The sequence below is a fragment of the Mastigoproctus giganteus genome, chromosome 2, assembly GCF_048544385.1.
Source record: "Mastigoproctus giganteus isolate SK-2022 chromosome 2, ASM4854438v1, whole genome shotgun sequence".
In the NCBI taxonomy this organism is placed as follows: domain Eukaryota; kingdom Metazoa; phylum Arthropoda; class Arachnida; order Uropygi; family Thelyphonidae; genus Mastigoproctus; species Mastigoproctus giganteus.
The window spans coordinates 40788749-40812937 of record NC_143576.1 but is presented as its reverse complement, the minus strand read 5'-3'; the positions used below and the strand labels follow the sequence as shown (position 1 = coordinate 40812937).

The 24189-nt window shown below is 38.8% G+C and overlaps 1 protein-coding gene across 1 annotated transcript; it reads left to right on the top strand.

Annotated features, from left to right (window-relative positions):
• Nucleotides 1-278: 278 nt before the first annotated feature.
• Nucleotides 279-23958, top strand: edl (ETS-domain lacking). Its single transcript, XM_090368464.1, has 3 exons — nt 279-569; nt 20888-21123; nt 23694-23958. Exons 1-3 carry the CDS (start codon nt 559-561, stop codon nt 23906-23908), a joined length of 462 nt encoding a protein of 153 aa, XP_090224590.1. The 5' UTR covers nt 279-558; the 3' UTR covers nt 23909-23958.
• Nucleotides 23959-24189: the final 231 nt, after the last annotated feature.

The following is a 24189-nucleotide window of genomic DNA, read 5'->3' as shown; positions in this document are numbered from 1 at the left end:
ATTAGTGGGAGCCCCGCGCATTCCTGCTGTCCTTTATAGACATCCCCACTGAACAGAGCCCGGCTTCCTGTCACGTGGTACGCTTCTCTTGAAAGTATGTCAGTTTCAATGGTCCGAACATCTTAGGTAGGGCAGGAGCTAACGACAGTGACTGAACGCGCCGTAACGTGCTTCCCTCCACCCCCCTCCCCAGCTGCCGCTGGCAACTCCGGAAGTAGGTTGGACAGAAGACCATGGATAGGGGAGGAAACGGGGGAGTGGCACGACCGTAACTGGGACCGAGGTCGCTCAGGGAAGTTTGCAGCTACCAGAGCTGACAGCGCAGCCCTATTTCAAGTCGTTGACGTCACACAGGAACTCGTGGGGGGGAAGAAGGAAAAGAAACCGGAAGCAGAACAGTCTTCCTTCGCTTTCTGTGAGTCAGGAACGGCGTGACTAGTAAGTTCATCGTGTCTGCCAGAGACAGAAAGTGTGTGCTAGCACTTGGAAGACCAAAAAGAAGCTCTCTGAGTGTGAAGAAGTTTTCTGAAGTTGTCATAAATAGTCCAGCTTCCAGTGATGAAATACAGGTAAGCATGTACGATTGGTGTGTTGTGTGCAATTTCATAAACCAATTTCGCTGCGAGAAGCATTCGGTCAAAGATTTCTGATTTGATCTGAATTTCGTAAAAATCTTTTGTTTTTCCGCGTGTTGCGTTTTTGCTCTGTATCCGCGTATCCTGATGCGTGTGTTCGTGTCCTGTGAGATGAAGTTTACTGTAGATCAGCGCCACAGATACAAAGGATCTATTAGCTGCTTATATATTAACAACCCGAACATAATCACGCCACAGTTTTCGAAAACTAACGAAAGCCATTCGACAATAATCCAGTGTTTCAAGAAATGTGCAGCAACGAACTCGATGACGACATTCATCTCGTACCGGATGTGTGGAAACAAATATATATGTGTACTCAGTATCTATTTCCACAAGGCGTCAACAAGGAGGGGATTGCATGGAGATGGAGTTCACAAAAACAAGTACAGTGTTATACGAACAGAATGAAAATTTGCCACGACTGACACCCTACAAATTATGGACGAGAGAAAGCGGTAAACAAAAGTAAGAAGATAGGACTGCAATAAAAAATGTAAGAGGTTTTAAAAGAGATCCGGGTTGAAATAAATGCTCTTTGGTGCTCATTTATTAGAGCTCGAATCATCCAGATTCTTGGTTACTTATCAAAGTTAACCTGACATCATTGCAGAACTTCCTGCAACAAGGAAAAACAGATGAGCAATCCAGGAATCCAGTTTCTTTTTCCACTTTATCTCTTAGGTTCACATCCACTTTTATTTTCTTTTTCAGGATCCAGAACCAAGGTATTTTTTATTAGAGATAACGTATACATTTTCCCTCAAGTTGAACTCACTCTAGGTACTGTAAACGTAGCACTGCGCTCGTAATGAAAGCGCGAAATTTTAGAAAGTTTTAGATTTGACTTTTCAGTGCTGGGCTGAATACAGACCAATAATCATCTTATATCCATTTGTACATACGCAAATTGTTTTTAACGCACTGGCCACAGTGCACCAAATAATGCGCGCGCTCGCACACACACACGCTCAGGGATAACGAGGGGAGAAACACTGCCTTACGTAGTCTTAAAGGAGGCACATTCACAGTAGCCACAATTTTTTATAAATCGGGTGGAGCACACTTCTGAGGACATTCCTGCAATATCATTATATACCTGAGTACTTTTTCGTGGCGTATGTGTCCTTTCCAAATACTACTTGCAGATGACTCAAATATGTTTGCATCTAGTTCAAGAACCCGAGCCTATGTGCAAGGCGCTGTCTCTTCAGAAAACTGAATCCTGACTGATCTTATTTATGCCACCAAATCCGTAAGATGTTGGAAGAGTTGAGAGTTTTCTTAAGAGACATGAAGTTTAGTGAAAAACTTTTAGAAAAAGAGGAAAACTGGTGGGTATTGTTTCATTCACCATGACAGAAACTGATAAACTGAACCAGCTTTAACAAAACAACTAAAGCCGAAGCTCCATATATACTTCCGTTACCTTACTCGTGAGTCATGGACACCGGAAAGTATAACCCAATGACGCGATCCCTCCACAAACAGTAATATCTTTCTCTATTTGGTTATGTGCCACGAAGGTTAGGGTGGGAGAGGGATCTTTGCGAAATGTAGTCGGAGTAATCCCAATAAACCGATCTTGCTAAGAGTTTCAGAGATTTTTTAAATGCACCTTAAACCATGCTAAGGGCACAGTTTAAGATTAATAGCAATTTCGACCGCTTTTCGGTCGAAATTGCTATTAATTAGAATTACTAAGGTTAGAGATAAAACTAAATTAAGGAAATAATACAAAGAACATACGTAAGCACATTGAGCTAGACTAGATTTCGACGTTGTTGAGGAGACAGATTACAAGAATTCATTGCTTCGTATTTCTGTGGAGTATCGAGTCGGATACGGTAAAAGCAATTAATCTTTACCATGCAAGTGATATAGTTAGGAAACACAACAATCTAAGAGAGCGTTATTGATGTACAAGAGGGATCTTCAGCCTTTTAAAGTCGATAATTGTTTTCACAGAGGAATGGTGATTAAAGCGAAATATCGCTACAAGCAAATTCATGGTTTAACACAACTCTCCACATATTCACCACTCCTTGGAGTTTACTTGCTTCGTTATGAAGTGCAATTAATGATATCTTTACTGTCTATTAGCTATATGAAAGTCGTTAGAAGATTATTAAGGGTTATAATTGTTTTACCGCAACCTCGCTCACCCTTTAGAAACCTTACATTAAATTTAGGCTTGATGTCTCAGAGTAACTTGAGGGCGACCGGTTCGAAATTCCTTTCTTTGCAGAGATGCTATACAGAGCAACCAGACAATGTCTGTTCAGATTATGCGAAGTGTGCGAAAATTGTGGGTTGTATGAAATTAAAACATTAAAAATAGAAGTAAGGTACTGTACGAGTTACGTTACATTTCAGAGATGTCAAATTTTTTCTCTTAAATTAATAATTTTTTTAACAAATCTGATTTAATTATTTTTATGCAGTATTCTTAAATAAATGTGATATGAAGGTTAATAAAACTCCGTTAAATACTCCAAAATATGTATAAAAACATCTGCCGGATTTCTCTGCCCAATTTTAATGAAATTCGGAATAGTCTTCGATACTTTCAGGGCGACGATACCTTTTTCATTTTCCTTTATTCTATATCCATGCCGTCAAATAAATGGCATGAATATATATATAGAAACTTCCCCTAAATATAATTTGGTAATTATAACTGGATGTGCAGAAATAAGAGTGAAAAAAAATTCTGCCAATCAATACTTTTTGGTAAGCACCAATTTTAGGAAAAAGAAAATTAGCTGTACTTTAAGATAACATCTTATTTTCTACTGCTGACAATTATTAGAGAGAGAAGCATATGTGGACTGTCTGCAACGGTGTTCTCTCATTGCTGTACAAAACAGACAATTCAAGGTGTATCTTGTACAGCGCCCACAAACAGGCTAAAATGTACGAGTCTGTAATAGCCCCCAGAACGACGAAAAATCCATTCAGATTGGAAACCAGTAGACCAATTTCTTTTCAAAGAAAACTCATAGAAACCAAAAAGAATGTTGCTGTGGTCATAAAACCTTAACTAACAATGCCACTTAAGTCTTTTTCGTCATTTCTGTGCTAAGAGCAAGAGTGACTTTGGTGAAGTAACCAGAATGTCATAATCACAGTAAATGAGGAAGTCAAACGTCACACCATCTTCTGCATCTCCAGTGAAACGTAGAGATTTTACGCAACTGTCAGAGCAAAGGCATGTGCAGGTTTTTTCCTATACTTGAGAGCATTATTTAATAATTTATTAATTGCGCAAACATCGAAATAAAATATTTTAAACTTCATACGTAGGAAACGTTTTATTACTTCAACAGCAACAGGTTATACAGAAGTCTGGTTTGTAAACCGTTGTGCAAGGATGAATCTTCCTCTATTACTTAAGTTTTCGTTAGCAGCGTTACGTTTTAATCTAATTATTTTCAACGTACTGCATTCCTTGAAAAACAAGTGTTGTCCATAATGGCTGGTAACGGCCACAGGAAGGAAGGAAGTGGTTTAACTATTGGGTAATTTTAGATGGGTTTCTGCAGTTCCTCCGAAGACAAAGAGAGGGGACGAAGTTAGCCGGAGGAAATGGCGGTTATAGGCGGGTGGCTTTTGTCAGATACACGGCATCCAACTTCGCGGAAGTAGGGGAAAGATAATGGAAGAAGCCACCCCGTACGTTTTCCCCTTCTCCAGCAAAGAATGGATTAATCAAAAAATTGAGAAGCTAAATGTCATCGAGTTTGATCAAATCGTGTTTTAATGGAGCGGAAATATATACCATGTAATAGTCATATAATATATGATTAATGTCGAATTTATGAGGACAACCCATTATTAGTAACTAATAAAATGTAAATTGCACGTGTTGTGGTGTGATCAAAAAATGATTTTCAAAATTAAACGTGTAATAACCCCGTTAGAGAATTGTTGCAGACTGAAGCAGGTAATGGCAGAGATGCCACCTTCGTGCCAGAAAAAGTTAAAAATCAAACTACCATGTAAGAGATAAAATTTTAAAAATGGAGAACAGATAAGTAGGGGTATATACTCCTACCCAGGCAAGCGCAGAGGCACAGTCGCCTGCTTCAATAATGGCGCAACTGCTGCCGGAAACAAACACGGATACCCCTCCTCCTCCTCCCCCGGCACCAAACCTAACGGATGAATACAGATACTAACTTAACAAAAATACAAGAAAGATTGTATTTTTTTTAATTACGCAGTAATTTTATGATCTCAATACCCTTAAAATAACGTGAATTAAATTAATGTTGTTGTTGTTTTTCCTTAATCTTGCAATAAACGAAATTTCTTAATTTGGAATGTATTGCTTACTGTGATACATTCATAACAAAATCTGAAAACTTATATCGTTACACAACCGTTGAATCCCTCTAACTAATCCTAAATATTAGCGACTTGAAAACCTACCACGTATATTTTAGATGAACAAACCTTCCCTGCTCGATCCTATTGGCCTGCTGAATGGAAATATCTTAAAGTACGGTTAAAATGATCCTAGATGCAGATTGAACCACTAAAGGAGAATGGATCGCTCCAGCTATGCGATTTCTCCTCTTCTACAGCAATATTAGAGCTATTATGAACGCTACAATGGTAACAATAATCTGAAAAGAAGTTATGATAATTGCTGGCGACTGTGCAGCCTTGATGAAAACAGAAATAACGTAGGCATCTTTTCAGACATAGAGCTATTAGCAAATAAGAGCTTTGCAAGAAATGGAGCATAAGCGACAAGGACTTCATTTGCAATATCGATGGTGGAACTTCACAGCACTTATTCGAAGTGACGAGCGTGGAGTTATAAGTATCGTAATTATATATCAGTATTGACCAAGGGTTTGATATAAAATTTCTGTTTACTCAGCGAGTCCTTTTCATAAAAAGCAAATCGCTATTTTAAGGTAATTAACTGAGTAAAACTTTACCTAATTCGTATTAATCGCACATTGTACATTTTACCCCAGAAGAAATCAAAAATTGCACCGAAAGAAACCAAAGAGTGTCAGCAAGACTGTCGACCGTTGAACGATCACTCATCTTTGATAGACAAGGTTTACCACAACCGTTGGTTATCATACGATGGGCAATGAGGGTTAACTGCACCAGCTTGATTCCTAACAGGTAAGGCTCTAGATACGTTGGAACCCATAAATAATTTTCATTTGAAGTATGCTCTCCTATCGGGAAGTTTGTTAATAGGGCTCCTATATGGTACTTATCACCTCGACGGCCCTGATTCTGGATAATGTACCTTTCTTGGAATGCGTTAAAGTTTGAAACTGAGAGTGTAGGGAATTGTTGCCGAATTTAGAAACGATCGCTTAAAAGTAGATGCTTTTGGTGATTGCACATAACTCGGACTCGCTTCTCGATGACAAGTTCCAGTATAGCCCTGTGTTGGGTGGCAAACTGAACTATCATCAATCAGTAAGTCAGATTTTCTGCCGAGAGGCCACACAAAGTTAGAGTAGTTCACAAAATAGAGACGCAAGAATATTATTGCTGTATTTTGTGGTGTTCCTAGATTCGAATGCTCGGTGCGGCTCTTTCTTTAGATAATAAAACAATGGTAAAGCAATTGATATGCATGTCAATTTATGATGCGCAAAAGGCATCTTAGACCAGCTGCCCAACAAGTAGTTTGTGGTTTATTATTTTCAGTAACAGAACGTAGTACAGGCAAGGGAATGTTGAGAAATTTAAATTCTAAAACTAATTTCTTGCGCGTACATCCTATAATTTCCTCCAAACGGTTATTCTAAGAAAAGGTGCTGGCCGGTACGCGGGCGCCACTTAACCTTATCGAGGACGCTGTTTACCAGCTCTGGTTGATGCCAACTAACGACAGTTTTTGAATAGTAAAGTAAAGTGACACAAAGCTATTCCATTTCCAGATAACAACAAAAAATTAGCAGGATCTTTACAAAAAAAAAAGTTCATCATCAGTAGGGGGGGATTAAATATCACTGAATTGCATGCCGAAAATAAAGACTAAAATGAGATCACGGGTGGTCATTGTATTCGAGTGCACATGACAGGTGTCGATTTATCCTGTTGGTAGAGATTCGACTCAGTTAATAAATAATCTCACTAAATAGATGACACAACTTCGAGAAAATCGATCGAATGTGGATCACGAGAGTCGTTTGATTTGCTGCAGCAAAAGTCGTAAATCCCGGTTATGAAAAATCGGCACAAGAAATCTGCAACACAATGGAGAGCTGCTTTTCCTTCATCTTCATCTTTAACTTTGGCAGAATTCGAACGAAGGTTGATTAGTTCAGCTAGCAATTCAATCTCCAAACATACGAGCTAGTGGTGTCTGACATAAATTTTAAAAACTATGATGAGCCATGTAGGGATTAGTTATACTTGAGTTTCTTCTTGAGTTCGATTAACCGAATGAGAGTGCAACTCTTGTTCTATTGTTCACTGACTGCATTAGTTAAGACTGTTGTTTTAAATCACTGTTTAGATGACACAACTCACTAAATGCATTGCTCAAGAAGCAGGCAGTCGTAAACATATTTCAGTTTTCGTAATTTTAACAATTCTCACATATATATAGAATTCTCACAGTTCTATGTATATATTGAAATTCCTTCTACGCTCCAAATTAACTTGGTGCACAATTGAACGCAGTTTTTGATGTCTATATGCATAGTTGTTAGTCTTTGAAATTTTCTTGTACATACACGTCATATGTATTTTACATATATTTGATCTAATTGACAAAGTCATATTGAAGGTGGAGCATTTAAAGCTCCATCTTCCAACAAACAGAGAACAATAGACCGAAATAAATTAAATTATGGATCTTACTTTGACAGTTGCATCCCATTCTGGAGCCTAAAGTAGGCATCAGGCTCCAGAGTGAGATACCAAATTCAAAATTTCACCTCTACAACTGTCCTAAACGAATAATCATTAGTAGCAGAAATTTTAAAACAGCTTGCGTCTGGGAAGAATCCGACCACGGTAGTGGGCCGGATTGCGCAGAGGTGACATGATGTGGTCCGAGCTGAATCACTTTACACTGTTTGAAATGTAATGAATTTTCTTGGAAGTGTAAGGTAAAACATGAAATGGTGAAGTCTGCGCGCATCTGTATTAGAGGCCAGTGGATTCGATATGCTGCATGGGGAACATTTTATTGGTGGAATTGGTCTCTGATTATCCTGAAATGGATCGGTAGCATCACAAGCATTATAGGATGCCATTGCTGTGTGTGTGTGTGTGGACACAGAGTAACTGAAGGTTTAAACTGAATCTAACTCCTGTGGAATGATCTAGAGAGGTACATCACGAATTGGCACCACTGTCAATACATCCTGTGCAGGTGTAGGAGGAAGTATGATCTTGAAATATGAACTCTCACAAGAAAAAAATAATAATAATCACCGTGCTATACTTCCATTCATAAAAAAAAAACATAGCAGTGACTCTATGTCCGTCCGAGATATATTTTTTTTTTTTACTCTTTGCGTGATATACCTCAGTCCGCTCAATTTCAGCTGAAAACCGTATTCAACAGCCACAACTTCCGAATCAGATGACAGTCCACTACAAAATTTTTGGTTTTCATTTATGCACATTCACTAATTAACTTCACTAGTTGAATTCACTAATTCAACTAATTCACTAATTGTTGAACATTGAAATCTGTGGTATAATTTACAGTCCAACTAAAATAAAGCAGGAAATAACCAGTTAACAACCGTTATTTATTTAATGTATTCTTATTTCTACGCGAATTCATGAAAGCTGCCATTAAAGTCTAAATGAATGATCAAGGAGGAAACTCCCAGTCACTATTACGCCTTCCACTGAAATACCTGAAAGAACCCTTCATAACTGTTAGATATAATCAAAATATCATTGAGGCAGTATTCTTATCCCCCCCCCATCCCTATCTCGTAAAGGGACACAGTAAACACACCAAATGGCAGGAAGTCGGAGAGCGAGGACAAAGCGGGGATTCAAATGGCGATTCTGTCAAACGAAAGGCTAGAACTAGCGGGAGATCGTGTCGTTTCTTTCAGCGATGAGGCAGCTGTCCGTTCCTAGCGTCTCCTGGCAACTTATCCATCTCCTGGCCACGTGCTGAGTTAAAGGTTTACCGAAACCGCGTCTGACAGAATGATCTTGATCGATGGACATAGCGCGGGATTCTGGGTAATGACTCGGGAGGGGGGAAGAGTCAGCTCGAAGTATTTATCCTCGTTTTTCAGGGACGGCAGCCCACCCTGGCAGGGAGGTCATCATGTGAACTGTCACTGCTGACTGGGGACAATTTGGCGTGTGTTGTTTGCGCGGTGATGGAAATGCTGTCGGCCAGAGCTGTTAGCCTTTCCTAATTTGGAAACTCCGCAGCTACCCGCGTTGCTTTATAATGATGCAGTTATGATATTCGCACGATTTCCGAAGTCTCTCAAGTGTTATGAGCAACTGGAAAATGAAAATGTCAGCCCTGAAAAATTAATCTTACGAAAATCCACTATCCCCGTCATCGTACTTTATTCTGGGTATTTTCCCCTGACCTTCTTTGACATCGCACAGTGTTCGGAAAATTTTTAATTTCAATTTTAATTGAGAAAAGCGACTAAGAGAATGAAAAATTTTCTTAAATAACAACAAAAAAAAATCCTTTAAAAACAGCAATCGGTTGGACTTTTAGTTTTGAAAAAATCCAATGGAGCTGTTCAATAACATCACCGTAAGTGGATGTTCACAAAAAATTGCATTTCATTATTATTTAAAAGCATAAACTGTTTTGAATGTTACGTCAATTATTAATAGTCTTGGGCTTCCTTGGTGCCGATTTTTCATTTGCTAAAATCGATAGATTTAGTTAATATTTTGTGGTTTTCTGTTGTTAGCCTATTTCGTGACGATGAACGCAATTTTAAGAAAATATATACATATTGCACCAGCAACCCCTAAACAGCTACTTAGTGATTTTTAGAACCCCCATCGATGGTCAAACTAGTTTTTGCAGTTTCTTGAAGTAATGTGGATAGATCTTAACAAAATCTTCAAAAGAAAATTAGTCGCTTGGCGAAATAAGTCCGTGTCAGATGTTCTGATGGAAAAGATCCTAATCTCGAGCAGTAGACAACATTGATTTTCTCTTATTATCCACCAGGACTGAGTTGCGTTTAGCTATTTAGCGCACAGACAACTCAGATAAATTATAGCCAAATGGTTATGCGCCATCAAACCCCCTTGTCAACAACTCAGATCACGGGGCAATGTGTTCAGTTTGTTTAGGAGCTCCTTGGTGGGTAGGTAAGCATGATTTTCCAATCACCAAAATTTTCAGTAGGCATGGAAAACAAGGACCTGGCTACATGGCAAAGTGCTTGGTAGTTTGAATGCCAACTAGCAATAGCATCAGAATGAAGGGTGCAAGTCGTTGCACTTTTTGCAAGTGAGAAGTTGTCGCAGAAATTTAAGAAATTTTCTCTGAGAAAACACCTGTTGTATACCCTAAGTGGCCCAAACAATATAAGTAATCTGCAGTTTAGTTTATATGTACATTTCATTTAGAAGGATACGATTTAGATCCTAGGGGATGATCAACAAACTCCGTTTTCTACTTAGTGCATTGATCTCATACTGCGAAGGCCCTTCGTCACGAGTAGCCTTGTTCAGGAATCCGCAATGCTTACCTACCCATCAAGGAGACCCCAATCTGGATCGTAACCACGATCTGGGCAGTGGTATACACTTTAAGTAAACAGTAATATACTTCTCCATTAGAGAAGTGCAATACCAAGACATGGCGAAGAGCTTTCACGATATGAGATGGATACTACAAGCATTGCCCAAGGTTAGGTGAAACGTTCATCCGGTTCTGCCACAGGGCGAAGTGTCGTGGGAGATATGGTCCCGTTTAATGAGATAAAAAGCACGTTTCATATTGCCACATACTTATGAACAGAAAGGCTGTTGTTCTCCTTCTGCCAGAGAAGGTGTACATAATGCCTCATATACTACCAATGGCGTCTAGTTATTTCGTTGCTTAGAGCACAATGCTACACGGTAAAAAGAAGCGATTGTCTTCTGACCGAAAAGAAACTAAAAAGATACGTTACAAACAACAAACTGCTAACAAGTGACAAACCGGAAACCATACCAATTAAGATAAAGGAAATCGTACACAACACATTAAAACAACCATATGTTTCTTGTTTGGACGCCATTACGATGACGCACGATATTCACGTGAAACTCCCGTTATTGTCACGCTTAGTGGCTTTTGTTCTGTTCCGTAAGCGTTATTGGACTGCCCACAAGGTGAGGAGATACGAGGAAGGGTTTCGGCACAAGCTTATGGGGAGAAAAGGAGGGGAAGGGGAAGAAGAAGGTAAAAAAAAAAAAAGACGTTTTCCGCTTTGTTCGGGCCAGGCGATTCTAAGACGACTACGAGCCTTTGTGGGATCGGTAGAGTTAAAAGTAACTGGCAACGGGATAAAAAAGTCAACGAATTGAAACGAGAGTTTTGGGTTCACTTGAATTAAGAGCTTTTTTTTTTTTAATAGGTCTCGGAAAGACCGTTAAATTCAAGCATTCCACGCATAATGTGAGGGGAACAATATATCTCACCGCATAAACCCTCTTTTAACAACCCCCTCGTTTCAACGCAGGGACCTCCCTCCCTCTTTTCCTAGCATCACAATTCAAAATTCTTGCTGTTCACTATTTTAATCCATTACTGGATAAAATAAGAATATGTTAAAATTAATTAATTAGAAACTGGTGTTAATTCTCCGCTCCAACTATAAAATCTCTTTTTCCCCATAGAAAATTAAAAATGAGTTTTAATCTTAGACGGATAATTTATTTATCCGGCTAAGAAGATATCACCGAACTTTACATCTGACTGCACAAGTGAACCCACCATTTGGTACGTTAATTTGTGATTACTACTACCCACATGCAGTCTTCCATTTATCAACGTTGAACTTCAATTGCCATTTCTCAGCCCATCTGCTTAACATTTCTACATCTTGTTGTAGTAGCATACCTTGATTACTGTCATTAACCACACTGCCAACCTACAATTGTATCATCTGGACACAGACATTAAGCCTGATATTCCTTCATTAATATCATTAATAAATACAGAAAACAAGAATGGGCTCAGCACTCAACCCGGGGAGACTCCCATAGACATTAGTACATGAAGTCCATGCATTATTAACAACTCTCTATCTTCTCCTACTCAACCATCCCTTTATCCAGAGCAGTAACTTATCCTTAACGTCACATGGCTCCAATGTGTACAACAATTATACGAAACAGTATGAAAAGCTTTTCTGAAACACAAGTACATAATATCAAAATTATTTTTTGCATCCGGTGTCTTGTCACTGCATCATAGTATCTGACCAGATTAGTTAGACAAGACAGCTCCTTAACAAATCCATGCTGTGACTGCAGTATAATTACATTCCTGTCTAGATGGTCCTACATTACTTCTTCAACGGGAGACCATTATTTTCCTGGAAAAGAAGTTAAACTAACGGGTCTGTAATTACTCAAGTCACTGTTTGGTCCCTCTTTATGAATTGGGGCTACGCAAATCTCCAATCCATAAGGACCACCCCTGAATCTAAAGATGCTCTTATAAGTATGGCTAACTGTTTGCTTACCGCCTTTGCTGCCTCCATTAATATACAAGGACTGTTCAATAAAGAATGATCATAATTTTTTTCACAACATACCTTTTGTTAATCATTCATATTGTAATTGTCCTTTTCAGAGTAGTTCCCAATTGATGAAATGCATTTACTCCAACGTTTCTGCCATTCTTCAAAAAATGCTGGAAGCCATATTTTGAGAATCACCTCCGATGTCATTACAACGTCTTCCGACGAATGGAAACGTTTGCTCGCAGCTCCTTCTTTAACATCGAAAAAAAAAAAAAAAAAAAAATCGCAGGATGCAAGGTGAGGGCTGTAGGGCGAATGAGGAACACAACAGACATTAATGCTGGCCAAGTATTCGATGCCAGTATGAGCTATGTGAGGCCTCGCATTGTCATGATGTAGTCGTTTGCGATGAATGTGATCCCGAAAAGTGTGCAGCTCAGTGTTCAGCAAAGTGTGTTCTATAGTAAGGTCCCGTAACAGTCGTATGACGTGCCACAACATCCTGGTAAACCATTCCTTGAATGTCAAGAAAAGGGATTACCATAACCTTTCCTGCAGAAACCATAACTTTTGCCTCTTTCGGTGTTGGCAATGACGTGGACTTCCAAACAGAGCTTTGTTTTTAACTCTCCTGTTCGAAATGATGAAGCCATGTCTCATCCGCCGTTAATTGCCATTTGCCAGATTATCACCTTGTCCAGAAACTCGCTATCTTCAGTAACTATCCCTCACAGCTCCTGACAAACCTCCATGCGAACTTGCTGTTGCTCAAGTGTGAGCAACAGCAAGTTCACCGGGGTGAGTAGCCTTGGAACCCAGCGTGCACAAACACGTGTCATATGCTGTTGTTGTAATAGGGTTTTAGGAGCATCGGCGACTAAGGCCATATTGCTCCGTATATACTGTCTGTAAATTGCGTGTTCTGAGGTAGATTTTCTGTTTTGCGGGGGGGGGCGAAAAACCTGAGTTTCCGGGAGAAAAAACCATGCTACCCTCGCCTGAGACCGACTAGCTCAGCCACGTTGTGATAAAGCCCATAAAAGTTCCTCATGACTGGACTCCAACTCGGGTCTTTTCCGTCCGGTGTGTGGAGGAGGGCAATTCTACCAACTGTGTTACTCACGAGGTCGTGTCATATGCAAATGGTCATGGAGTGCGTGCTTCCTATTGATATTCTCGATATTCTCAATATCTCTGCCTTTTCTTATGCGACGATCTTCTCTTACTATTACAGAAACAATGTTTATGGTTTCTGTGGTGACAGCAATGGTTGGGGCTGTACGACCCGCCTTTTGTGATTGAATCATGCCCATCTTTAAACATTCTAAACCACCTGTAAGCAGTCTAATATGGAATCTTATAGATTCACGATAAGCCTCTTTTAACATTTTATTAGCTTCAGGTGATGTTTTCGTGAAATTGAAACGAAATTTGAGAGAAGCATTCTGTTCCTCGCATGTCATATCCATTGTTACGTAGGCGAAATTGAACAGGCATAAACTTGACATACCACCAAGGTCACATGGTGCGAATGAATCAATTGTGCAGTTTCTATGTGACGCAGCTTGGTTTGGTCTTAAATTCTACAGCTCAGCTAGAATTAGCAAGCAGTACGGTTATTCACGGCCATTTTTTATTGAACGGCACTCTTAATTGAATATATCCCATCCATGCTAAGCTTCAAAAATTTCTCTTCACTTTCCTCCCTGTTATCGCAAAATCATTTAACTTTTTGTTAGATTTTGATGAACTTCTGGCACTTCCTTTCCTGAAGAACTCCTCATCCGTAAATGTAAATGCAAAATACCTATTCAGTTTGTCAGCAACCTGAGGAGGGTCGTCAACAGTTAAACAATCGGCATCAATTGGGCCAATGTGATTCAGTCCCTTCCTTCTACTGTTAATGTAAATAATGAAGCCTTTGCTGCTTTGTTTCGAATTCTTTGCCCAGAGACTTCTCGTACTCTGCCTTAGTTTGCCAACTTCCTTTGTGATTTGATTGCAGATTATCATAGGCTTCTCATTTTTCCTCTCTCTGCCACGAGTTTCATCTGCTATCCATTTAGATCTAAGCCTGGAACAGCATTTCTCAGTTGGTATGAAAGAAGCGTAATAGCGTAATACGATTACTTCCCTGAATGCTTCCCATTTAGAATTTGTTGTTGGTAACATCATTAGATGGTCCCATTCTACAGAATTTAAAACTGTCTGAGACCACTGTAAGTCTTCCTTAAGAAAATAAACGCCTTTCCCTTTACCCTTGAGAGTAGTTATGTCTTTAAGTAAATTCTACATCACAGCACAATGTTATGACTGCCACCAAATAGGTCTTTTACCTGCAAGTTAAAATCTCCCATTATGAGACAGCCTGATTTACTGGCCCACTCTGTTCCTCTATATAGTTGTTTGGTATACTCATTACAGTCATTAGCTTCTAACACACTCCTACTCTCATTTTTGTTTATTCGTTGCTCATGTCACACCAAAGTGACTCAACATTGCACTGTGAACTGCAGTGCAATATTCAGTCGTGTCGAATGGATGCACCGCCTTATATTTAATATGCTTCTTAACTAAGAGCATAACCCCTCTCCTACTGACCTGTCTGTCCTTTCTGTACACAGTGTACTCCCCATATTCAAATTCTGCATCCTTATATCTGAGCGACACCATGTCTCCGATATCCCAGAATGTCTGCATTAGATGACTCAAGCAGTACAATTCACTAAATTTATTTACTATGCTCCTGGCTTTAGTGCACATGCACCTGTTCTTCTTATTACAAATGCCTCTTATAAGGCGGTTAATATAGAAAATATTCATTTCCTACTTCTAATACTAATTGTAGAATAATATAAAATGTATTAGTAGTTTTTCCGCGTATTCTCAAACATTGATAATCGGGATGGTTTAAACGGAACCAACAAGCTTACTCAAGGATGAGATGGTTCGCAGCAGAACATAATTAAAAGCGTGATTAAGAGGAATTGGGTTCTATCACGCAAGACAAACCGTTATTTACCACTGATTATTTTCAAATGACCACGCCAGTGACAACTGCTGATTTGCTTTAATAAGCAACTGTCAGTAAATCGAAATTTCCTAAGAAATTAATCGAATTCTATCCATTCATTTATTACATCGTTGCTGCACGCAATGCATAAAATGAAATACGAGTTGAATTAAATCCTCAAATTGAAAAACAATTAATGATCTTCGTAACAGGAACTTTCTTCCTGTTACGACGAGTAAGTTATTAATCAGCTTCACATGGATGCGGCGATAAAAATCCGTTATTTCGTAAGAAACAATTGGGGAGGGGAGAAGACATGTTTTAAGGGGTTATCTGGAGAGAGTCTTATTCAGTGAAAGTTTCAAGTCTGCACCTTGTTGTGAGGTAGGGGAAACAGGTGGTGTGCGTACCACTCTCAGTGCCCCGCTCCATTAGGCTAAGGGGTACACACACGGATGTCATTTGCATCGAAGCACATATCGACTGCTTGTGTTACCGAACCGGGTGCCTAGCACGTGCTGACGCGTGGCATGCAGATGGAAAGCGCGTGGAGGCAGGTGTGCCGAAAGCGAGCCATACACACGCTCTTGGGCCAACTCCCGGCAGTCTACAACCCAAAACTCCTGCAGGCCCTCTTTCTTTCTTCAAACCTCCTTTGGTTCTTTTCTTGAATCTACAATATAAAAGCAGGTTAAAAAAAAGGAAAAAAATACATATTATGTATATTCCCCCCCCCCCACCTCGTCATTCGTGGGCCACGTGACAAAGCGACAGGCAGGTGTTGTCTGGAAACCCCCGGTTTCCCCAGCTGGCAAAGTTATTAGCGTTCGATCGCGCGTGGCAAACGGGCACAACGGTGGAGCATCTGTTTCAACAAGGCAGGGCGATCGTATCCCGGAGGAAATCGGACATTTGGGACATTTCCTGGGACGTCACCGCCAAACTGAGGTATGGATTGTATTAATTGTGTTTGCCACTTTAAATACGATAAATATTAAACTTAAAATTATTTCAAATTCTTATCGGCCAGTGGAGTCTCCCATATCGTGTTCCTCCTGCCAAATCTTCTACCAATATTTGATTATTCACGCATAGCTGGAAACACGAATAATGTCCAACTTGTTTCTAGCTTAGAGCAGTTATTTAGTTTTAGATGCGTCTATTAATGGTTCAATGTGCCTTTCACCTTGCAAGTGACAGACCAACTCAAGCTGAACGTACTTTGATAAACTTGGTAATGAAAAAAAAGTAATAATGATAAATAAATAAATAAATAAATAAATAATGTCCTTCAATTTAACCGGATTCAGTTTTGATTTGGAAAAGAACAATCTGACTTTACTAAACATATCTCGTTTTTTTTTTTTTTTTTTCTGATAAGTTCGTTCTTTCGAATTTTACTTAATTCGTTTTCTGAACTGTTTAGTAATGCTCGAAAGGAATTTCTTAGGGGTATTTTGCACTCAGGGGTATAGCATAGGGATGGAAGTTCCACCCATTCGAGCCGATTTGCATATTGCCTGAGCTGCAAAAGTTGGAATAACTAAGTAAGAAACCATGTTTTCTCTGCCCGAGATCGTTAAGAATATTTCCCTTCTGCGAAGAAAGATTCGAACCCGGGCCTCTCCAATCTAGTGCCACGTGACGAAACCACTGCGCTGCCACGGAGGACGGAAACAGTGTGTTTTATTATTATTATTATTATTATTATTATTATTATTATTATTATTATTATTATTATTATTATTATTATTATTATTATTATTATTATTATTAGCCATATGGTACAAGGAAGCCTGAGGCTTATGCTGCACCAGCCAAAAAAAAAAAAAAAAAAAAAAATCCCGAGTTACCCCCTGAGAAAGGAAGAAGAGAGAGAGAGAGAGAGACAGAGAGACAGAGAAGTACAAAGGAATCACCAAGAAAGAGAAGAATGATGATATCCAGCTCAGGACCCTGGGTTTGCCAAGCTCATACTCACCAGATGTGAGCCCCCGGGGAAAACTTTTTTTAATTAAATAAACTTGGATCGAGCCCCTTTTTAAGAACGGCATACTTGCCCTTGGGATATTAATTGAATATCATTGGTTACACGTGTTAGCTCCAGTTCTGAATTTTCACCTGGCGTCTTCATTGGTTACGCCTCTTTCTTACAAACGACTCTTAAAAGGTAAGTGTGTTCACAACTACAATTATCGCCATGCTTAGAATGAAATATCAAAACGATTAATGTGTTGGTACTGCTATTATCAAATAGTACAAACTAACTTGGGTGCGGTCTCAGGCACAGTAGTGAATCATCCGCTCCCGTAGTAACGGAATCTTGTCCCCATTTTTAACCTCAACTGGATTCATTATCTCATAACCAATCCCACACCATCTTAGTGATGCTACTGACTGAGTTTCGAACTGCCGATTATTATAAAAGCATTAAACTGTAATACTTATTAAATTTCAATATTAAAATTTGATATTATTTTGGCGAGTTTTTCGACACAATGAAACACCGGCTGCTTGAAGAGTTAGCGTTAGAGGGAACACGATTTATTCTTGAGTTTTATGTGAACTGTGTACAGTTACAGACCTGTTAACTGGAGGAAGGTGAAGAGCTTGTCTTTGTTTGAACTGTCTTCTTGGATATGTGCTAAGGCTAGGGAATTCTGTAGCTGTGTACAGAGTGTGAAGGCTGTTCGTCGCGCATGAGAGGTAAAAGACAGTGCACTGCAAGTACATGTTTGAGTGTAAGCTGAGAATTATAATTGAGGACACTGTGGAGGTTCGCATTTTGTGAGTAGATGTAAACAGTTATGTGAGCGTGTCCGATGCGCATTCGCGTGAGAAGAACTTCTTCACATCAGTTATTTGAAAATTTTAGTTCCATATCATAATATACATAATAAAAGTGTACACAAATTTTTGTAACCACAGATTATACGTTTCATATATATCCGTTCCATGAAATTTTTATAATCAATATATGAAGCGAAGATTTTTCATAAAAAATTTCATGAAGAAATTTCATAAAATTGGACAAGTGAAGGCACATTTTTCTTTGAAGAAAATTTATTTCACTTAGTGAATTAGGAACTTGTCACTCGTTTAGAGAGTTCGTTTAGTTCGATCCCCGACTGGAAATAAATGTTTAAAGTCCTCTTCAGCTGAGGCTGTAGTTATCTCAGGTGGGATGAGTAGAACGCCCCCCCACCCGTGAGTTATTCTGGATATTTCAGTCTGCGCAATAGGCACGTCAGCCCATGAACACACACTTATACAGAACATAATGCACAATGGCGCGATATGGTCTTAATCGCTGATGCCCAATAAAACCAAAGCAACAACAGTGCAATCAATACAGCGGTGTAGTTGCTACATTCAGCTGGGCGCGCTTTGAAGATGAGTGTTAGGAAAGACTTCTACACACCTACCTTAGCACCGCATCTGTTTCAGAGCGGCCCCTATATACCAGTATTTTTCAACCTGGTGTTTCGCAAGCACTCTTCAAGTATTTTTATCTTAAGTCGTATCAACTGGGTGAAAGGTCCAACCAGAAGTCGGCGCTTCCTCCATTTCGATGCACTTTAAAATTTAAAAAAAAAAAAGCTAAAAACAAATTGTTATCAATGAATTTTAATTATTTTGTTTCATATCTGGTGTTTTGCTAATTTCTTTGAGGTTAGAAAGAATCTTCCCTGATTTCTGAAAATAATTATCACAGCAAACACTCGCTTGCCGTGGTGGTCTCGTCATGGTTTCCTCCCTGCGTATATTATAAAGATATAATCTCCATTCTGATATTGCATTTTGTAATCTTATTCTAGTGGATTATTTATTTTGGCTTTATTTCAAGGGTGCTGGCAATTTGTTAACAAGGAGCTCGTTCGACAATTTCAGCTAATGGCCATCCATAGTTAAAACAGTCCGTTATACTGTTTTACTCTACTCTACCTTCAAAAGTTGTAAGTGAAATGCATGGTCAAAAAATTCAATTTTGAAAAGCCTTTTTGCTTCCTTAACTCACTTCCCCTAGGGCGCGAGCCCCCTCCTTAAGAACCCGTATTGTATAAGCTACCAGGACAATATGTTTAGTACAGTACTATGATGGAAGGAATTCGACCATTAAAAAACACTGGATTTACTTCAGCTATAGACAAGAGAACCATAGTCCAGTCTAGATATGATCAGTGCTGGAGCAATACCTGGCGACGGTCAGCGTCTACATGTCACTGCAAATATCACTTTGAGAATGTTTTGTTTCTACAGGCGAATTGTGACGAGACATGCTCCAGAAACCTAAGTTTGCTAAGAGTTAAGACAAAAAAAGGGAACACTTTGAAGAATTTTGAAGGAGGTCTCGCTGGGTGCTGCTGCCAGTGAGGAATTTTAATCGCAATCTCCCTTTACAATGCATTAATTGCTGCAATATAAGTAGTCGCACTTAATATTTTTTTCTTATTAACTACAAATTAGAAATAAAAGACTGGGATTTAGCTAGATCGCTGACGGAATATTTACATGTACTAGAAATTCATAAATACGCACTGAAAGAGTTGATTTTTTTAACCGAAAATCAACTCTTATTTGTTCATCCATTAAAAGCAGATATTCCGCTGTATAAAGGCCAAGAGACTGGAATTTAATGTCTCGTACTTTAATAACTTCTTTAATCCTTACCCATAAGGATTATATCGTTACTTTTTCAATTCATTTTCCTTTTATTGTATCTAGTATTTTGGATATTTTTAATATCCGCTCCAGAATACAGCAGAGGTAAAGCGGAGAGAAAGAGGACTAGGGAGTCAAACGAAGCGTATAAACCGTAGGGCGTATACGTACCACCTGACCTTTACGAGTACATCACTAAGAGTGTGCCGTAACCCTTGTTAAAGCTATTTCATTCGTTGTCTATAGGGCGGATGTCATTCTTATCGAAGAGCTGCTTGAGAATCTGACAACATTTCTTTAATCTGAGTATCGAGCTACCTGTCTTGCAAACTGACTCATTTCTCTTCCCTACCCATCCATTTTAGTGTGTTTGCAATTAGCGTCGTTCATTAGGTAAGATTGGCCCAAGTGTATGCTTTTAAATCAATGTTTTTTTGTGAGAACCTGGCAACTTTTTTTTTTTTTTTTTGAGATGGGTATATTTGGAGCCATGGCTCCAACTTCTACCTGCTCAATTATTACGCCTATCTAGCCAGGATTTTTCTGTAGCTACACTTAAAAGATCTCTTCCGCTCTTTGAAAAATGCTACCACAAATGGAAAAATTAGATTCTTTTCAGGATGGAACTATCTGTGTTCGGTGCAAAACAAGAGTTTCTATTTCATTGTATTTTCTAACATGTTTGCATGCAGGATTGATTCATTGTTATTGCATGAATCAGTGATAGTAAGTTTTCAAATAAATTAAAAGAAAAACAGAAGTATGATCGAATTCGGGCGTTGTGCTCATGTAGTTTTGTATGGAAACACGTTGAGAGTTCAAATGTCATTATTTTAAATCTGTACACGCTCCCTCACTTCTGCAACTTTGATTTAATGCTTTTTTCCTTACAGGGCTGATACCGTGATGTGTCCTCCAGAATACATACAGGGGTCCCCTGCATGCCCCTGCCGAGGTGTGTCTGCATTAACGGTCCTCCCTTTCCATGATCCGTGGGGTAGACATTTACATCTGCGAGTGCCGCCTGTGACAGCCGACCCCTGGTGTGAGGCGTATAGCGGAGCTCTGCTTGCACTGAAACCTCGCCAGCTGTCAGGACCTGAAGCAAAAGAACCGTCGCTCCCTAAAGGTAAGCTTCTTCCCCTCCCCTCACTCGTAAGCCTCTTGATTCTTTCCTTTGCGAGTTATCAAGCGACTTTTTTTTTTGTAATTTTAAGTACATTAAAAGGAATAGGTACATGTTAACCTCATTCATACATTCTCTGAAATATGTTGCTTTTCTGAAATATTTCGCTATATTGTTTCATTTGAAGAAAACCAAACTTATTGAAGGAAAACTCTTGGTTTTACTGCAGTAAAGTATGATATTCGCAATTAGGAGTTAAAATCCTCCTTACCCCGTTGCCTTGGTACTTAGCAGTTCAACAGTACAGTTAATTATTACTGCAGTTCGCCCACTTCTAGTACTTTGATTATTTCTGGAGATTAGTTGGCAATTTTTCATTTCCCTTCGGTCTTTCCAAATGAAGTCTCCAATTATAAGCTTCCCCTAAATTACTTCGGGAGCTTAATTCGTTGATAATCATGGAACAGACGTATAGCTCAGATGCTTCCAATCATTAACTTCCGCGATTGCGTTGTTAATTGGTTTTTAGTTGTCGGTAAGTTGAAAATGGAGTAGACCTGACCAATTTATTATTTCTGGTAACGAAATCACGGCATCATATGAGAAGTATTCAAACTGTACAAATAGGTAAATTCAACCATTCACTAACCTCTGAATTTCTCAGGTATTGGTATTTATAACAGTTTCGTCACGTTTGGCTTCAGAAAGAAAGATTTCCGAAGCGAACTTACAAATGTGCTAACAGAATGACTATGCAAGTCTAGATGTTCACCATGCATAACTATTCCAAGGTTCCTCAAAATTTTTTTAGGCGGGAACCTTAACGGATAAATCTCCGTCTCAGTCTTAATATGTTTAAATGCGATAATAACTAACAAATTATCTTAATACATATGTACAAATTAAAAAAAATACAAAAATTTAACTCGGAAATTTTGAGTTACTCCAGCGTGCCTGCAACACTGAAAGACCACCGCTCAAAAGAAATATAAATCATATTCAATCTTAAAATACTTTACTGTGATTCATCAGGAAAGCTTTTATCCAAGAACTTTATGCCAAAGATCGTGAAATAGTCTTACGTTAAAAATCTCAAGGGTACCAGTTTGGAAACCAGTGAACTATTCGACTACAAGCAACAAAAATTGCTGGTAATAATAAATAACGCAATTCGCAACAGAATAGCAAGGGTTTGGTTGCGTTGAAATGAGTAATTTGCGTTATTTGCAAAACAACTTTTGCCTAATCACTGAGAAGAAAGAGCGTAGATAGCTATAAAAAAATAATAGTATAGACATTGTGTAGTTTCTTCAGCCAAGTGCAGGCTGTTGGCATCTTCTAATAATAAGACACAGAAGATCAGTCCGTAAGTGTCCAAGCAATGCAAGTACTGCGTTTCAAATCAGTCAACGTCATTGGGTAACGGTGGTACGTACAGCAGTTCATTTAAACAGGAAGAAGTTGACTGGAGTTAAATGAGATGACCGTAGTGGCCAGACTCTAGGGAACGTGTTCAGATAACTTTCTCCCGTGTATGAGGCAACCCCTCATCCTGTTGAAAGATGATCTCTAATGCAAAGTGGTTGGCATCGCCTTGCAACTGAGACAAACTGTTGTAGAATGGTGAAACTGGAAACCGCTACCGTTTGCCCTAGGAAGAAAAAAGCACATGCAGCCTTTTACACAAGGGACTATCACTTTCATTCCCATCGGTAAAATCCCATATTCTTACCTTGTGTTTATTAATCTTCCCACTTAGTGAGCACATTCACTCCCGTTAAAATTGCAATTTTGACTACTGAGTCATAAGTGGTACTGATCTGGTATTACTGCCATCTGTGATCACAACCAGAGTTATGTACACTACTTGTTCTTCATTTCACAATTAAAGAAACAACCATTTTGATTTGCTTTATATTTCGAAACAATCTGTTAATTGAGTGAGATTGAAAGCAATTAATTATTCTCTAAACATTAATGAAATATTTTAATCAATTTACAGAATAGGGACGAGTGTATGTTTATCGAAGTTATTTTTAGTATGTACTCATACAGATAGTAGATTTAACCAAACGCTTTCAGCTGAAAGTTTGTAAATTTTGGCTGCCAGTATCCTGAAGTTTTGTCTCTACATCCAGAAGTAGATCAAAATATTTATAACCAGAAAAACTAACACAGTTACTGTTCCACAAAGCCGAATTCGGGATTGCATTTCGAGAATAACGTTATTTGTTCAAATATCGTTATTTGAACTTGATCCCACTGAGAACTCTTTGATATCACAGAGTTCTCAGTGGGATCAAGATTTTGCGGAATTACAGTTTGAGAATTTCCCAATATCCTGTGACTAAGTGTCTTAAAGTTCGGTCCACAACAAAATGAACATGCAGGTCTGATAATAACGGCTTAAAGCAACGACTGATTTATACAGTAGGAGACCTTGTTAAACGACCCTTGAAATGGGTTTTTACCTTGTTTTATAATTGATTCAAAAATATTGTGTAGTAATGAATTTCATGTAATATTTTGCTGATTACAGTATGATCACAAAAGGCTTATCTTATTTTTTCCAGATCCCAGACAGTGGAGCCGAGAAGATGTAGCTCGCTGGTTGGAATATTTGACAGTTCTTCACAAGCTGCCATCTGTGCACTTAGATCGATTTCTTATGAACGGAAAAGCCCTCTGTCTGATGACGATTGATATGTTCGTTCAACGTGTACCTCTAGGAGGCAAGCTGCTTTACAAGGATTTTCAAATACGTCTAAGCAATGCCCTGTATGCTTGATGTGTTACAGAAGAGACTGTGTTTGCTAGTCATTAATTTATGCTTAATTTATTCGGTTTTTTTTTTTTTTTTTTTTGTTTAACTTTTTTTTGTGCGTGGGAGATCTTAAGAAGGCTTAATAGTCTTGGATTTAGCAGAGTGAACGCTGCTTATATCCCACAACTGAGTATACCATCTCAATGACATGTTTTCCAAGTGACATCCTGAATCTCTAGGGGATCGATTGAAAGAGCTATTCGAAAAATATTCTCCAGATGACTATAATGAAGCGTTGCCACTTA